Below are 16,638 nucleotides of genomic sequence, written 5' to 3' on the forward strand. Positions count from 1 at the left end.
GAAACGACTGTATAGCATACTATTTAAGGTTCCAGTTGGTTAAATATTCACGGAGGGCTTTGAATGAGCTATTCTTCTCTAGGACACCACCAGCCCAATCAAGAGTTTTTATTGTAGTCCCTGCTTAACTAATGGGAGCTCCTTTTGAGCCCTTACATTCTTCTCAAATGCAGTTTATCGCATGGAAACTGGGCTTCCTAGTGGCAATTACTAATTTGTATAGAGGTAGTGAGTTGCAAGGCTTAACGGCGGAGCAACCTTTCATTCAAGCTCATAATTATGGAATCATCCTGAGGACAAACCCACAATTTCTACCAAAGTTTGTCTTCCTGTGCCTTGCCAACGAGAACATGGACTTAATGATTTTCTTTCCGCTAATTCTGTCAGTTTCTGAAAAAAGCATTACGCACATTAGAAGTAAGGAGAGCATTCTTGTATCCATAGAAGGCACTTAGCAGTCAGGGCTTGCACGATGGATAATGAAGTGTCTACAGGTATGTTAGGCTAAAGCTAAGCAGACTCTTCACAGTATCTGTAGAGCTCGTTCCACACAAACGATTCACAATGGCTTTCCTTGTAAACATACTGCTTGAAGACCTATGCAAAGCAGCTACATGGTGTACTTTGCACACTTTCACAAAGCATTAATGTCTGGCGATTCATGCCAGACCAGAGGAATAGGTCCGGAAAACAGTCCTTAAAACATTTGTAAGATCTGCTCTCAAGCCACTGCTTTAGAGGAAGAGCTCTCCTTTTAAGTCTATGCAAAATGTGTGCCCTACAGTTGTACATGCTACAAACGTAAAATGATACCTGTAGCTAGAAGTTTATAGTGCTGTAGATTCAGATGCTCACTCCCACCTCACCAGATGTGAGATTATTCCCCAGGTGGGGTCTACATTGTATCTCTTACTGACAGCGGCGGCTCCTCTGCTACGGCGGAGGAGCATCACCCCTAGCACTTTAATTATTTTTAATAAAGCTATCATAAAACGAGTTTAAAACCAGTTTTAGTATCGTTTTATTAAGCTTGTGCCGAGGCTTGGTGCCAGGGTGATAGGCTGGAGGGGTAGTGGTGGGCTTTACCTACAGTGTGCATGAGGGTTGGGTGGAGAACATCGTAAGTGTGCATGAATGTTTGGCAGGCCCCAGACGGCCCGCCAAACATTCATGCGCACTTGCAAAGTGTGCTCGCCACTCCCGCTACTCATGTGTCAGAGCAGCCGTGTCTCGCCCTGCAGAGCTGCCGCAGCAGGACAAAATAAAATTATGATAAACTTGAGTAATTTTATTTTTTCTTTGTCGCTGCTACACAGCAGTGGGGCACCGCTCCTCCGACTTAGCAGAGGAGCCGCCACTGCTCCCAGTCAGTCCTGTAGCTCAAATCATCGGCGCTCAGGCCAATCCTGAAGCTGCTCTCATGCATGAAAGCTCCATGTGCAAGGCTTAGATTATCGTGAGCTATTCACATATCCCAGCCCTCAAAACTCCCACTGAATGGGTACAGAGTATCCTGTTAATACGACTCTTCAGGACAAATTTTCTAGAGAGCTCCGTAGGTGCCTCACATTGGGGGTTAACCCTTTGTTAAAAACACTTTCCCCACCAATACAAAAAATTGAGATGCTGTTCCAGGGGTCTAGCTTACAGACCTTGCCACACCTCTCAATCTGTACTTCATCAGCTGACCCAGTCCTTTCGAGGCAGAGTATGTGGCACTGTTAAAATCAAGAGTCTCAGTCCTCCAATGTTTCATTGCCAGATAGCCCAAAAACACCCTGTTCTTCACTGCCAGTGTCTAAGGCCCTTCAGACTTTTAGCCTTTTCTGCACTTTTTACCTGATGGTTTGAGACCTACTTTTCTTTTTTTTTTTTTAGTACTGCTAGAATTTTAGCCAGCTAGTGTTGACATCCTCCATTTCATCCTGGGTTGTTCTAGAAAGCTTTGTCATCTGTAATCTTATACACAATTAACTGGTAAAGGCCCAGTCTCCCTCTACATGTCAGGGGAACCTTTAGATTGTTTTTGATACCTTTTTCATTCTGGAATGATCCATCAATTTGAAGGTCTCACCTTTAATCTTAGAAAGTGAAGTTCATTAAAGCAGTTAGCTTTTCTGATGTCCAACATTTCATCTTTAGAGCAGACTGAATCCTTCCTACAAGCAGTGTACCCTTTTAGAAGTTCAGATTTAGGCATGGTGTTTGGACATCAACTTTAACCCAGATAGTACCTCATCATAACAGAGCAAGGGAAACGTGAAAGACAATATCCTTGGCAGGCGCCTCATAAAGGAAAAATGAAGTAAAAAGTTCTGATGACTTCTCTTCAAGATCTGGGGCTTTCGGTTGATGTTTTTTAAACATTTTTTTTTTATTTACCTCCCAAAAAAGCTCAAGCATCTTGTTTGAGAATGATAAAAAAAAAGCCCTCAGGAAACGCTCTCCTCTTGTATTTGATGTGGACATTCCCATATGGTTTACCCCGTCATCAGACTCGTGAAATGTAAGATCCTGAAACAAACTCCAGGCAAACTGCTGACCTGTTTTTGTAGTTGTCTTCTGGTCTGCAGAATTGCTTCCGGTGGACAATTCCCCCATACCCCCCCCCCCCCCCCCCAAGACCCGAATCTTGTGGCTTGAAGTAGAAGCTTGATTCTTTCACCCTGCTTTCTGTTGCTGAACCATTGGTACTGTTGCCCGAACAACTTGTTTATGTATGTTCTGGCTTACTAAAAGACAAGAGTGTATAGAAAGGAAGTTAGCTACCTTGATTCACTATCAAAGGAGATTGCTCCAATACTGTTACTGCCACTGGACAGGAATTTAGATTGTCTAGTATCACATTAGATTTCTGCAAATGTTACCCAATATCAAACTCACTGTTTTACGGTTACGTGTGACTACCCGTTTACAAGGCATGTTGGTCAGAAACCAAGTTAGGTGTGGAGAGGCTGCTCGGACTTATTGGGTTTAAAATTGCTCACATTTTTGCTGATGTTTGGTGTCGTCTGAGGCTTATGTAAAAAGAGCATGAGCTCTCAAAAGACCTGTGGAACCTACCAGGTGACTGGCTTTAGAGGTGGCTTTAAAGGAGGGAGGGATGCACTACAATGACATAATTCAGCAAAGTAAGTGATCAGTAAAAGAGTAGCACCAGAAATGGGTATAACTGCAAGTCAAGCAAGGAGCTACTTGTGGTGGACAATGTTGGGCGCAGATAACTAAAATTAGTGTAACTGCACCACCACAATCTAATGTCTTGTACTTACAATAAGTTGGTTTCAGTTCTCTTCCTAAATCTCAGTACACTACTAGAGCATCAGCTTAATAGCTGTCTACCATTTACATGTTGATAGAAAGACTATTTAAAGTACATTACAAAAACACATACTTTGTTAGCATGCTTGGGCCTGGAGCTAAGGATCCAAATACTATTACAGTTCCTATGCACTCAGTGCTTACATTATCATATAAGCAGCACTCTGGTCGATGCTGGAACTTTGGATCTCATCACCGACTTTGAGAGAACCTCCAAATGACTCCAGGCCCCACACCCTCCACAATCATATCCCTCTACCACCAACTTTCCTTTTGAGTCACTCAGTAATGTTTAGTATGGGCATTGGATGCAAGGCTTATGGACTAAATCCTGTTAATAGTACTCCTCTAGGCCCTAATCTAGGTAGCTCTGTAAGCTGAAACCTGAGCTTCTGCAAAAAAAAAAAGCAAAATCTTTAGTACCTGTGCTGAACTTTAAAATTGTTATCTACTGTGGCTTTAGATGTATTTTGAAAATATGTAATCTAGAGAGATGGTTAAATCACTACCAGAATCGGAATAAGATTCCCCAGCAAACTGAACAAGACCCTACACGTGATGAACTACCCCCCTAGTTGTTCTTGGATAGAGAAAGGCCCAATATGGAACATGATGGTGTGTGTGGATTAAGAATGATTTGGGGGGAGGGGAAGCGTGGCCTAGACGCGCATGGAGTGAGACGTGTGCTCCTGAGTCTCCGCTCTGGCGCCTTCTGTATAAGCGGTTTCCCTGGCCACCGAAACCTCCATCTGCACTGCTGAAGCCCTGCTGTCCTTGAAGATCCCTGCTGCTGTGATCTGCTACTGCTAGCTTGCTTAGCCTCCACACCGGCCCCAACAGCGCTAAGGATGCCTGGCTTCACCCTGGGGGTGCCCAGGAGTGGACACTTCACAGGGAAAGCCAGGAGGGGTTCCACAGCGGTATGAGTATCAACGCCAGGAAACCGCAAAGACGACACCGCAAGGTGGCCGTCTGGTGACAGTGCGCTCTATAAGTACCTTGACATTTACATTTTGACATTTACTGTGGGCCCTACCCAGGGAGCCGACTGACCGGAGGTCTTGACTGGCGCAGTCCGGCCCCTGGTTCGCCGTCATTTTCTTTGCAAGCTGTGGTGCGGTCGCGGGCGGGAACAGTTGCCCTGCCTCGCTGTCCAGATCTGACGCTTGTGCCCTGGGGCCCTCCGGCGGTCCTCTCCTGCTCCCGTACCACTTGGAATGCAGCGGGTGACTGCCTCTTCTCTCCGGAGGCTGGAATCTGCCGGGAGGCAGCGAGGAGGATACCCTTCAGGGCCCCGTTGCTCTGAGAGGCGGTGCTACCAACAAGCTCCGGCGGAGACGGAGCTGAGCTGCACTGCGGCAGAAGGTACCGGGACGGGGGTGTCACCGCAGGCCTGTGCGGGCTGAGAGACCCTCGCTGAATTTGTTGGCCCTGCCGCCATTTTGCCTTTCATGCGGCCTGCGGTCCCCCGGCCCTGTGGTTTGTGTCTCTCCTTGTGCCTCTCCTTGCTGCTTGACCCGTGTCTGGGATAGGTGACCTCCCTGAGGACTAGCGCTTTGGCCCCCTTCTCTCTGTTTGCTTTGGGACCTTCTGCACTCAGGGCCCATTTGAGATCTCCACCTGCTTCCTGCGACCCTTGGAGCCCCCTGGTCACTGTGGGGACATGCTCTGGACCTGCTGTGCCAGTACTGCCGCCCGCTGACTTTATCCTTCGTCCCTGGTTGGGCAGATTAACTTCGCTGCACCCTGGTGATTTTTTTGTTGCCTCGGACCTCGCTTCTGCCCGGGGAATACATTCTGCCCTGCTGTCTTTGCCAGCCTGCTCCCCTATCGCACCGGCCTCCGGGGTCCTTGGTCGCTATTCTACTGTCCCTGCACGCCAGTAACCTTCTAGCCTATGACTTTGGCCTGGGTGATCACACAGCCTTGGTAGTCGAGCCCTTTATTGCCTGGCTGGCCCCTCCTGGGTCCTCACCTGCTCGTACCCTGCTTTGATTGTGCGCTATCCCTTTTGGCGAGGCCCCTGGCTTTCTCGTGTGTTGCAGAGATGCCTCCTAAGCATAGGAACACTAAGAATTCTGACGCTGCAGCTTCCCGGAGGAATCCGGTGACCTCCTTATGGTCCAAGACTCTATCCAACACGATCAAATTCCAATGGGGTCACCCTTTTGCCTTGCTGTTATCCTGGGAGGGTAGACGACAGAGTATCCGATCCCTGCAGGAGGTGCAGCGCCTTCTCCGTCTCCCCGTTGACCCGGAGAGCGACGACCTCCCTCCCACTGGTACACGTCTTATTGGTTCTCTTCGGGAATGGTCCACTGTGCGTTCTCACCCTCGACGCCTTTTCAGGGACCATGACTCTGCACAAGCTAGGCAAGAGGCCATTAATCAGGTGCGGTCTCTGAGTGCCTCTCCGTCCCTTTTGAAATAGCTGTCTTCAACGATGCAAGATCTCTGGCTGTGCCTGTCCCCTGTGCCTTCCCCTCCAGTTTTTTCAGCTAGGTCCCAATGACTGGACCTTGGTGTGCCTTCTTTTCCCCTTTTTTTCCTTCAACCATGCATGGAAGGCTGGTGGCGACTGTGTGGGGTTGGATGGGCTTTTATTTGTATGCTTGCTGTATGTTGGCTGCGGCTGCTCTCGCCCCACTGCTTCCACCCCTTCTGTGTTCGCTCGGTGAAGGGAGGGGGTGGGGGACGGCACGGTCCCCTCTGGATTAGGGGCTCATTCCTTGGGTTTGCTCCTAACTGGATCACGGACTTCTCCTTGCCCGCGCATTGCTAACCCTGGGTTGCGTTCAGCCCTCTCCCTCACACTATGGCCTGCACCGTCACTTTCCTCTCCCTTAATGTAGAGGGGCGCAACTCTCCCTCTAAGTGTCGTCAGGTTTGGCGCTATCTTTCCCAACACAATCCTGATGTGGTCTTTCTTCTGGAAACCCACCTGCTGTCCTCTGACACGCACCTCATGTCCCACCGCAAGTATCCCATCCAGTTCTGGGCGAGTTCCCCTACCAAGACTGGGGGAGTGGCGCTTTTTTTTAAGTCTGGCTGGCGAGCAACCTCCTCCCAATGCATAGCTGACGAAAATGGGAGATTTCTCAAAATCGAAATGGCTTGGGAACGGGGCACATGCACCTTTTTGTTAATATATATGCCCCTAACCAGAATCAGGATATTTATTTGAGACAGCAGTTAGAGACGTTACTCCGTGCGGTCTGTACCCCTATTGTCCTTGGCTGAGATTTTAACTTAGTTTGGGAGCCTGAATGGGATCGTACGGCGTAGGCGCGCCATGCCTCAGGGGCAATGTCATCGCAGTTGAAGAGAATCATTACTGATCTTGGTTTAGTTGATGCCTGGCGATAGCTCCACCCTGACTCCCGCGATTTCTCTTATTATTCCCATGAACACCGTTCGTACTCGCGGAATGATTATTTTTTCCTCTCACTTCCCTTGATTCGGGACCTGGGTTTGGCTGATATTTCAGACCTCTCCATCTCTGACCATGCACATGTTTTACTTACGCTACAGCTTCCCACGTTTCGCGCTGATCCCCTCCCGCGATGGCGTTTGCCCCACCAGGCTCTCCGAGACCCGGTAGATGTTGCGGATAGCCGTAAGGAGATTGACTCTTTCTTTACATCAAATACCCTTGACGATACATCTGGGGCTGTTCGCTGGGATGCCTTTAAGGCTACTCTTCGAGGGGTCATCACTTCTATCTCTATTGCCCGGACCCATGAAGCCCGCTTGGTGGAGACCACTCTTTCCCGGGGGATCAAAGATCTTGAGCGCGATGACCACGCCACCCCCACTCTTGCTAATAACCGCCGCCTGACCGTCCTGCGAGGCCAACTTCGCCTAATAAGGCAGAACGGGCACTTGTTAACCTTAAGCAGAAATTTTATGTAGGGGGTGATAAAGTTGGAGCGTTTTTAGCGCGACGCTTGCGGGCCCAGGTTGCTCGTTCTCATTCCCAAGCTCAGCCGCCCTGACGGATCCTGGGCCACTTCGGAAAAGGACAAGGGCTGTACCCTTATGGCCTTCTATAAAGATCTTTATGCTCTCATGCTCCACGGAGGCGTCTGTCAGCTTTCTAGATGCATGTACCTGGCATCCTATTGACCCTTACTTTAAGGGGTTGCTCGATAAACCGATCTCAAAGGATGAGCTTGCCAAGGCCCTGAAACAGCTCCCTATGGGCAAGAGGCCGAGTCCTGACTGTCTTCAGCTCACTTTTTATCGGGACTTTTACCCGCAGCTGCGGGATCATCTGCTCCATCTCTTTAATAGCTTTACGGATACTACGGGCCTCACTCCCACGATGAGTGAAGCAGAGATTGTCCTGGTCCCTAAACCCGGAAAGGACCAGACCCTGGCAGCCTCCTTCCGCCCCATTGGCTTACTAAATATATACGACAAACTTTTCACAAAAGTTTTAGCAAACCGGTTAGAGCCCCACTTGCCGGGACTTATTGACCCTGATCAGATGGGTTTCATCCGACAGTGGCAGGGTGCTGATAATATCCGACGTATTGCCCACCTGGTAGAAAAATCGCGCATCAGAGCCATCCCTGCCTGTTTAGTTTCTCTTGATGCCGAGAAGGCGTTTGACCGTGTGGACTGGGGCTACCTGCGAGCGCTCCTTCACAAAATTGGGCTGGGACCGGGCTTTATTTCTAAGCTGATGCCTTCTATGCCAAGCCTACTACCCATATACGATTCAATGGCTCTACCACCGCCCCGATTTCTATTTACCGGTGCACAAGGCAGGGATGCCCGCTATCTCCCCTCCTCTTTGCGCTCGCTGTCGAACCCTTGGCTATTGCCATCCGAAATCATCGCGACATCCCCGGCATTCGTATGGCTGGGGTGGAACATAAGGCTTCTCTCTTTGCTGATGACCTATTGCTGTCTCTCTCCTCTCCGATGTCTTCTCTACCTGCTGTGGCTGAGCTCCTGGGCTCCTTTGAGGTTGCGTCGGGCTATCTCATCAACTTAGACAAATTCCACACTCTTAATCTTGCGCTGCCTTCATCGGAGGTCCAGCGATTACGGGGCCTCCTCCCCGTGCAGTGGACTGACTAGTCTATCCAGTATCTGGGCCTGGATTTAACTCCTACGCACTCTACTTGGACCTCCTCGAATTGGCCTAGTTTCCGCAACTCTGTTCGAGAGGAGATGCGACGGTGGGAGGGACTTCCCTTGGCATGGTTGGGTCGTCTGCATGCTGTTAAGATGTCTCTTTTGCCCAAAATCCTGTATTTGTTTCAATCTCTCTCCACCCCTATACCACACGTGGATATTCGTGCCCTCCAACGGGTCTTTATTAAGAAGCAAGATTTTGGCAAGGAAGCCAAATTGCTTCATTAGTGCAGACACTAATTGTGACTAGAGTCCACTTACCTGCGGGTAACAGAACTGGGTCTCCCTATTTTACATAGGGCTTCAGTTTATATTTTTTGTTTTAGATTTTCTATGTTTTTTATAAAGTAATTTTGTAAATGTTTCTTTTGTAATTCGAAAATGCACTGTTTTAAGATATTTTTATATCGAATAAAGCTTATACTACTAAGTTTATCTGGGGGAAATCACGTCCCCGCTTCTCCCACAGGATACTCCTCCTTCCCAGGTCTCGAGGTGGACTGGCTTGCCCCAACTTACTGGAATATTATTGGGCCTGCCATCTCCGTTTTATTTCAGAGTGGATTGTCCCTGAAAGCGAGAAGCACTGGCTCACATGGACCGGGCGGTGGCTTGTAGACCGCTTTGGGACCTCGCCTGGCTTCTGCATGCAGCGCACACGCAGTGCCTATTTGGCTACGCCGACGAGAACGGTCTTCGAGATCTGGGATGGACTGGCGCTTACCCGGGCTCTCACGACTTTCCCCTCCAATAGCACACCGTTTACGCGCAATCCTGCGTTCCCCTCCCTGCTCTTCAGCCCCGGCCCTTTGAGGCCTGGACCGTAGAGGGTCGCCACATTCGCCAGGACTTCTTCCAGGGTTCCACTCTTCGGTCTTTTGATCAATGTAAACAGTTTTTCAGACTAACTGACAAAGAGTGTCTACAGTACTGCCAAGTGCGTCATTGGCTGTCATCTCCAGAATATCTCAGAGAAGTGACTCTGCGTCTCACCCCCTTTGAATCCCTGGTCCGCAGATTCGACGGCTCCACGGGCCTCATCTCGAGAACCTATTCAGTTCTTCAACACTCTGGGCACCTCCCGCTCCATGATTACCAAACTCACTGGGCCGCCGACTTAGATGTTGAGACCTCCCCGGAGGAATGGGACCGCTTATGGGCGGTTATCCCCAAGGTATACCGTAGCATTCCCCAGCGTGAATCTGCCTATAAACTAATGACGCAGTGGTATTATACTATTATACTACCACTCGCCTGCATCAGATGTTCTTGGACACCGACCCCCTGATCTGTTGGAGGTGCCGGACTGATAGAGGAGATTTTCTACATATCGGGTGGCCTTGCTCGGAGCTTACTGTGTTTTGGAAGGAGGTCCTCGGCCATATCAAGGAGGTGGTGGGTTTCCTGATCCCTGCTACCCCATCTGTAGCACTCCTGGGCATTCGGCCCAACACGCTAAAGGCCATGACCTCGGCCCATTGGTACCTCATTCTCCATCTGTAAGGCGCAGCGCGACAGACCATTGCTTCCTGCTGGAAGCGACCCCATTCCCCTCCTACTGCTGCATGCTTTCTTCGACTGTGGGACGTTCTTTCCCTGGAACTGCTTACTTCCCGCCTTGCACACACTGATATTCGTTTTAATCGCATTTGGCGTCCTCTCGTCCACCACCTTACTAAGCTTGAGCATTCCCGTCTTATGCCACCTAGACTACGGGCTTTGCAATTGTTTGATGACCCATTGGAGCCTTTCTCTAGAGGTGAGCGACCGGATCTCTTGCAATAGTCTGCAACGCCTATGGGGCGAGCCTCCTGACCTCTAAAACACCCCCAAGCCCCCCCCCCCCCCCCCCTCCCCCACCGCCCCAACTGGCGCATCCACTCCTTCACTTCTTTCTCTTCTCTCTTGTTGCTCTCTTCTCTTCTCTCTTGTTGCTCTCTTCACGGCTTTTCTTCTATTCTGGAGTTTTCTTTTCTCCTTTCTTTTCGTCCTTTTTTTTGGTTTCTATTGTTTGTTAATGGTTCATGTATTGCCTGCCACAAATTGTAATGATGCTGATACACTGACCTATGCTTTATATGGGGGCGGGGATGCTGGCCCACTTGCAATCGCTACTTAGGAGCCCTTCTTCGCATTCCCGTGCACTGCCTGGATCACTTTCAGATAGTCCAGCTTTTTCATACAGGCCCCTGAGACCTTGATTCCCCCCCCTCCCATGGCCTCTACCTGGACACTGCAAGACAGCCCACCTTCTCAGCTTGACTTTTCAGTCCTGTACTCTGGCTTTGCTCTACCTACATATGTGATGCTGCTCTTTGTAATTTGTGCATCATCTTCCGTATGTTGGGGGCCTACACCGGGGGGTCCTGTTTCTCCTACTGTGTACTCAATATCCCCTTGCCCCTCCCTCTTAACTTGGGGGGCATTTGTTGCTTTGTATATGCTTTGTTCCAATAAACAGATATTCAAGGAAGAATGATGGAGACGCTTTCATGAGTTGCTGCACCTCAACTCTGAATATGTAGATCTTGATTCTGTGTTTATCGTAGTCAGTTGTGCTATGGGGCATCTTGTGGTTTATGGGAGATATCGGTCCATTGAGACAACCACTGTGCAGATTGACAAGTTAGTTTGCCCATGTGCCCATCTTCCGGAGATCAGGTTGGTTCCTCACACCAATGCAATCTAGCCCCTTGTACATGCAGGCTACCAGGTCAATACAGACAAGGCTTCATACAATGTTAGAACTAGGCCTAGGCCCATGCTGGAAGAGAAAGAGGTAGCCTGGCAGAAATTCTATCCTCACTATTTCATGTGCACCTCAATAGTGTACATGGTCATCTGGAAAGTCCAAATGAATATTAGTTATTGGTAAATTTGGAGGAGGGAGGTGCCGTAGGCTGTATTTATCCTGGTACTTGGAGTGGCAAATCAGATCCAACTGGAGGCTTATTTGTTTCTCATGTTGCAATGCAGTTGGAGTGCATCATGTGTTGTACAGGTTTTCTCGGGTTTTGGAGTCGCAAGTTGACTGGTCAGACCAGTCTGGCATATTTTGATGATCCCAGTTTTTGAAAAGCTCTGCATAGGTCCTGGTCTTTGAAACAAGAAATAATACAGGAAAAGCTACTTTGTCCAAAGGAGTGGGCTGGCACCCTGCTCGTAACCACTGGGTTGAACAGATTTCATGGAGGAGTCTCTGGGAATAAGTTTATTTGTGCTGGTACTTGTACCCTTGACAAATCCAGTCTGACTAAGTAAGAGTCAGCGTGCTAAATACTGTTGAAATAGACCCCATCATGAATCTAGTACATATAAAACACAGACTCCTTAGTCTCATACACATGAAAGACAATAGGCTCCCATTATAAGGACTGGGAAGACCTTTAAACTGTGAGATCCGGAAAGTATTCTCCCCATAGGGGTAGATATTGTCAAGCTAAATGTATCCGTTGAGTGTTCCTTGTCCTGCACCTGCTCAGAGAGGTTCTATTGTTGAGGAATTTAATAGAGATGCTTGGTAATAAGAACATGTCTTCACTTTTTTCTTTAAGAATTCCTCTGCTAGAAAGAACTTAGCAGGCAAGGGCCATCCATTGCATACATAAACTGTCATGTAGGAGGAGGTGTCTCCGAGAAACGAGAATGTAATACTTCAGTATGCTAATTGCAAGGTTTTTGCATGCTACAACATTTCAAGTCCCTTTCTGCTGGACTACAGCTTGTATGTATGGGGTTAGAGCTAAGCTAGCATTTGTTGCCTTTCAGCGCCATGACCTTGTATTTACTTTAACGATCTGTCTGCCCCCGCTTCTAAAAATTGTTTTCTTAAGGTGGCTGCCTTCTTTCAAAATTTCATGTGTTGCTGTTATTAATATGAACATAAAGGAGTATTTAATTCCTGCATATAAGAATTATTTACTATATAAACCTTTGTACTGGTAGCATTCACACCTGCCTTGCTCCAGATGGGCGAACGTCTTGGCCTTAAATACACTCCTCTTAAGAATGGGTTGAGGAAAGAGACAGTGTAGATGGGCCCCTTGGAAGGCAGTGGCAAGGACGGAGCATGCAGTGAGCGCATCCCAGGTTCCTCTGAAAAATATTTCTTACTCAGCTTGGAGGAATATGAATTAACGTGCAAGGGTCAGTGTGGGGTGCAATTTAAGGATTGCAGTGGTTTCTTCACTGTATACTTCGTGTCTTTTTTTTGTAACATTATGAATTTACTTTGTAGGTGGATCAGATGAATAAGATTGTCGAAGTGCTAGGAATACCTCCAAATCACATGTTGGATCAAGCGCCAAAAGCACGGAAGTACTTTGATAAGCTTCCAGAAGGAATGTGGACGGTTAAGAAAAACAAAGATGTGAAGAAGGTATTCATCAAAAATACTGGTGTTAACAGCTTCGTATTTCTTGCTTATTTGTAGTAACACTGACGTCCCCCCTATTCATTACTTAAAAGATGGAATCTGCATATGTCACTGCATAACTAACTCATTCTTTCCCTGTCTTCTGCACCATGAAGCTTTCACAAATTTTGCTGTAGAATTTGCTGACATTACTCACACAAAATGCAGGACTGGTGGGTATCGGACTGTAGGACTTGGCCCTTTTTCCCTCATTTGTTTTCATTTTTCATGTTGATGCAGATTCAGGGAGCCATTTTAGCTACCCCTGAAACTTCTGTCTGAGGGCCTGGAGCACAAAATGGTGGCCACCTGTGACATCACCAGCATCCACTGGAACCTACCAGCACCTTCCAGAACATTCCAGGAGATTCCAGAACTCTGACAGTTGGAGACCGTTTAGAATGTTGGGAGGATAAGAGAGGCAGTTGGCAGTTGGAGCTGGCAGTTGGCACCTGACTGGTGAAGAGAGAGGAGCACAACAGTGAAGGAGGAAGGAGTGAAGCAGCAGGGGTGGAAACTTGTGCCTGGAGTGGGGTCCATAAACCCACCCTTGATACTTGTCCCTACTGATGGATCCCAGCCTATAGCCCTGTGTGGGAGGAAGACAGAAGAAACTTATCCTAAGGACCTGGACAGCAGGAACAGGCCTTAGAACCAAGAAAACAGCAAGATTCTGACCCGAGAACTGGTTTCCCTGGAATCGGGCGTCGAGTAGCCTGAAGACCTGGAGCCCGAGGTGGAGAAGCGGCGCTGACTGAAGTAGCAGACGTCGTACCCGGAGCCGCCTGAGGTCGTGAGAGGGCGCCGACGGAGGTCGTGAGGAATACCAGAGGTCGAGGAGGAAGTGAACCGAGGTCGAGCGAGCGGCGTCATCGGAGGAGTGAAGTCCGCCCTCCGGAGTCGTCGGAGACCGAGGTAGAGGAGCACCGGAGGTCGGGAGTGAGGATCGCACTCCGGAGTCGCCCGGAGCCTGTGAGGAGGAGCACCGGAGGTCGGGGGTGAGGATCGCACCCCGGAGTCGCCGGAAGTCGACATCGAGGCCAGGCCGGCCGACGTCATCGGAGCCGAGAGCGCCATCGGACCGGAGCCGCCCGAAGTCGACATCGTGAAGAGACTGCCCGACGCCGTCGAATCGGAGGTCGAGATCGAACCGAGGCCACCGACATCGGACCGGAACCGCCTGCCGGCGTCGTCAAAGAACTGACATTGTGCCGAGGCCGCCGAGACCGAACCGGAACCGCCTCACGGCGTCGACACGACTCCAGCGGCGTCGGAACATCAGAAAAAGGGCAGTAAGTGGAGTAGAGGGCGCCTAAGGCCCTGTGGAGACCTGAGAGACTGCTCTAAGGGGCTAGGGAGGTGCTGAAACCAACCTGACTGTGCAAGGGGTGAACTGGGACTAACCTAGAGAGGTTGTGTGGAGAGAGAAAGCCAGGGCACTGGTATTCCCCCCTTTGATCTACCTCAGATTAGGCCTCAGCCTTGTCCCAGCCAGGGAGTAGCCCCCCTCAAGCCTTCCACAACCCTACAAGCTGTGCCTGGGCCATATCAGCCCTTAAGAATTGAAGTGTCATCTGATTATATGAGGGTTGCTGTATACTTTTAATTATTTATTGGGGATACTGTATTTATTGAGTTTTTACCTATTTATTGCTGCACTATATTTATAGGTCCGCAGGACTTGATGGTGTACAATATTTATTGGTACAGTATTTATTACCTCAAAGTATTTAATTGTCTGTATGTATTGCACTTGTATTTATGCCCTGTTATTTATGATCCCCCCTATTTATTTCATCAAACAGCCAATATTTATTTGACCTGCACTAATTGAAACTTGTATATTGTGATTGACCTATTTATTTTTCCAATCAGCAACTAAGAGAAAAAGATAAAGAAGAATATTTTCATAATTTTTACGGTGTAGAGTCGTTTTTGGAACGGATGCACGCATGGTTATTGTATGGGTATATTGTATGCTTAGCACTGCGCCTGTTTCCTGACCACTCGAGCCAAGCTACCACAGTGTGTTCGGGGAGTCCACCACCACCCTGCGGAGTGGGAGTGGGCGTTTCCAACATAAATTGGTGGCAGCGGTGGGATAGAGCTGTGCCTACGCATACTCAACAATAACTGTGGGTAGTCCATAGGCCTACACCGGGAGTTTTCTCACAGCGGCCTTCCTAATTGTGGGTTTTTGTTTTTTCCAAATTTACTCTGGTGGTGGGAGGAGGTATTATAAAAGGTACCCCCCTGCATTGTTACTGCACAAAACCTGTCCTCTAACCTGAGTGGGCAAGATGGAGTTTGTACTAGAAAATCTAAAAACGTACACTGTGGCCCAAGTCAGGAAGTTAACAGACCGGAGGGAGAAAAGACAGCTCACATGGGATTTAGCAAGGCTGGAGAAGGAGAGGGAGGAGCAGAGAATGGCTCATGAGATGGAGGAGAGAAGGATGGCGCACGAGCTCCGGATGAAGGAGTTGGAGCTGCGTGCCCTCCAGATGAGTGTGTCCAGTAAGGACACTGGTGGCAGCATACCAGAAGCTTCACAGGAGCTAGAAGTTTATTTACCCCAGGATGACATCACCAGGGTGTCTGAGGAGGCATTGGGGTGGGAACCTGACGGGGGTAGTGCAGGGATCTCCCAACCCAGCGAGGTGGGAGAAGTGGCAGATAGCCCGGCTAGGTCCCAGGGAGAGAGGGTTGTAGGGCCTCACGACCTATCTGTAGGAAGGCGTGAGACGGGGAGGTGTCCCGAGGTGCCCCAACCGAAGTCTCAGGGCCTGGAGAGTTCCGCAAGGGAGCCCCAGGTTGGGAGCCTAGGCTGTCCCGATGTGCCCTCCAGTGCAGGGGAGCCCCTAGTGTCAGGAGGACCCAGGGCGACTGTAACCAGCGCGCCTGAGGTTCTGGGGTTGGCCCAGTTTCAGGGTTTAGGTCCTGGGCTGGGATGCCAGGCTCAGGGGTTGCCTGACCTGGCGGGTGGGGCCTCTGTTAACCAGGTCCCCCCGAAATTGACTTCCAGGGGTACTTTTCCCGTTAGGAGGGTGCTGAAATCTGGAAGGGGGTGCAGAGGGAGGATGGTCTCGCCTCGGGCACCGACTCAGCCTAAGGGTTTAGACCCTAGGTTGAAGGATCAGTTGAGGGGTCAAGGCCCTAGACTGAGGAGGAAGTGTTGGTCTGAGGGTGCCTTGCAGGGTAGGGTGAGGAACCCCAGAAGGAGAGTTAGGGGGAGGAGAGCCTCGCCCCTGACGGCTGGTCAGCCTAAGGGTGTGAACCCCAGGAGGAAGGACCAGAGGCAGTTTAGGACTGCAAGGAGGAGGACCGGAGTGGTCAACGGGCACTACAGGCCTGGGGCTACTGCCCCCCACTCCGCGAGATCACCCGGGCCAGAGACATCTGGATGGCCCAGGGGCCGGTCCTGGCCACAACTAGCTAGGGAGCCCCCGTGGGGTGGTTTTGTTGGTCCAGGGAGGTTGGTTAGGGAACCATTGGGTTCCAGAGCGGAGGAGAACTTGCGGGTGCTCCTGCCGTTGCGGGCCTGCGTCCACCTTTTCTCGCCCCAAGCAGGGAAGACCATCAAGGCATTGATCGGTCTACCCTGGCTTTTGGCTGGAAGGGGGTTATGTAGGACTTGGCCCTTTTTCCCTCATTTGTTTTCATTTTTCATGTTGATGCAGATTCAGGGAGCCATTTTAGCTACCCCTGAAACTTCTGTCTGAGGGCCTGGAGCACAAAATGGTGGCCACCTGTGACAT

At 49.6% G+C, this 16,638-nt stretch overlaps 1 protein-coding gene across 1 annotated transcript in view; it reads left to right on the forward strand.

Moving 5' to 3' along the window:
* LOC146809290 (dual specificity tyrosine-phosphorylation-regulated kinase 1B-like) overlaps positions 1-16,638 on the forward strand; it is a 368,762-nt gene that overhangs the window by 298,906 nt on the left and 53,218 nt on the right. Inside the window, exon 8 of the mRNA XM_085616098.1 lies at positions 12,704-12,844. Coding sequence (XP_085472224.1) covers positions 12,704-12,844 — 141 coding nt within the window. The remainder of the gene's footprint in view (positions 1-12,703; positions 12,845-16,638) is intronic.

This window comes from Triturus cristatus, chromosome 7 (assembly GCF_964204655.1).
Source record: "Triturus cristatus chromosome 7, aTriCri1.1, whole genome shotgun sequence".
Taxonomy (NCBI): Eukaryota; Metazoa; Chordata; class Amphibia; order Caudata; family Salamandridae; genus Triturus; species Triturus cristatus.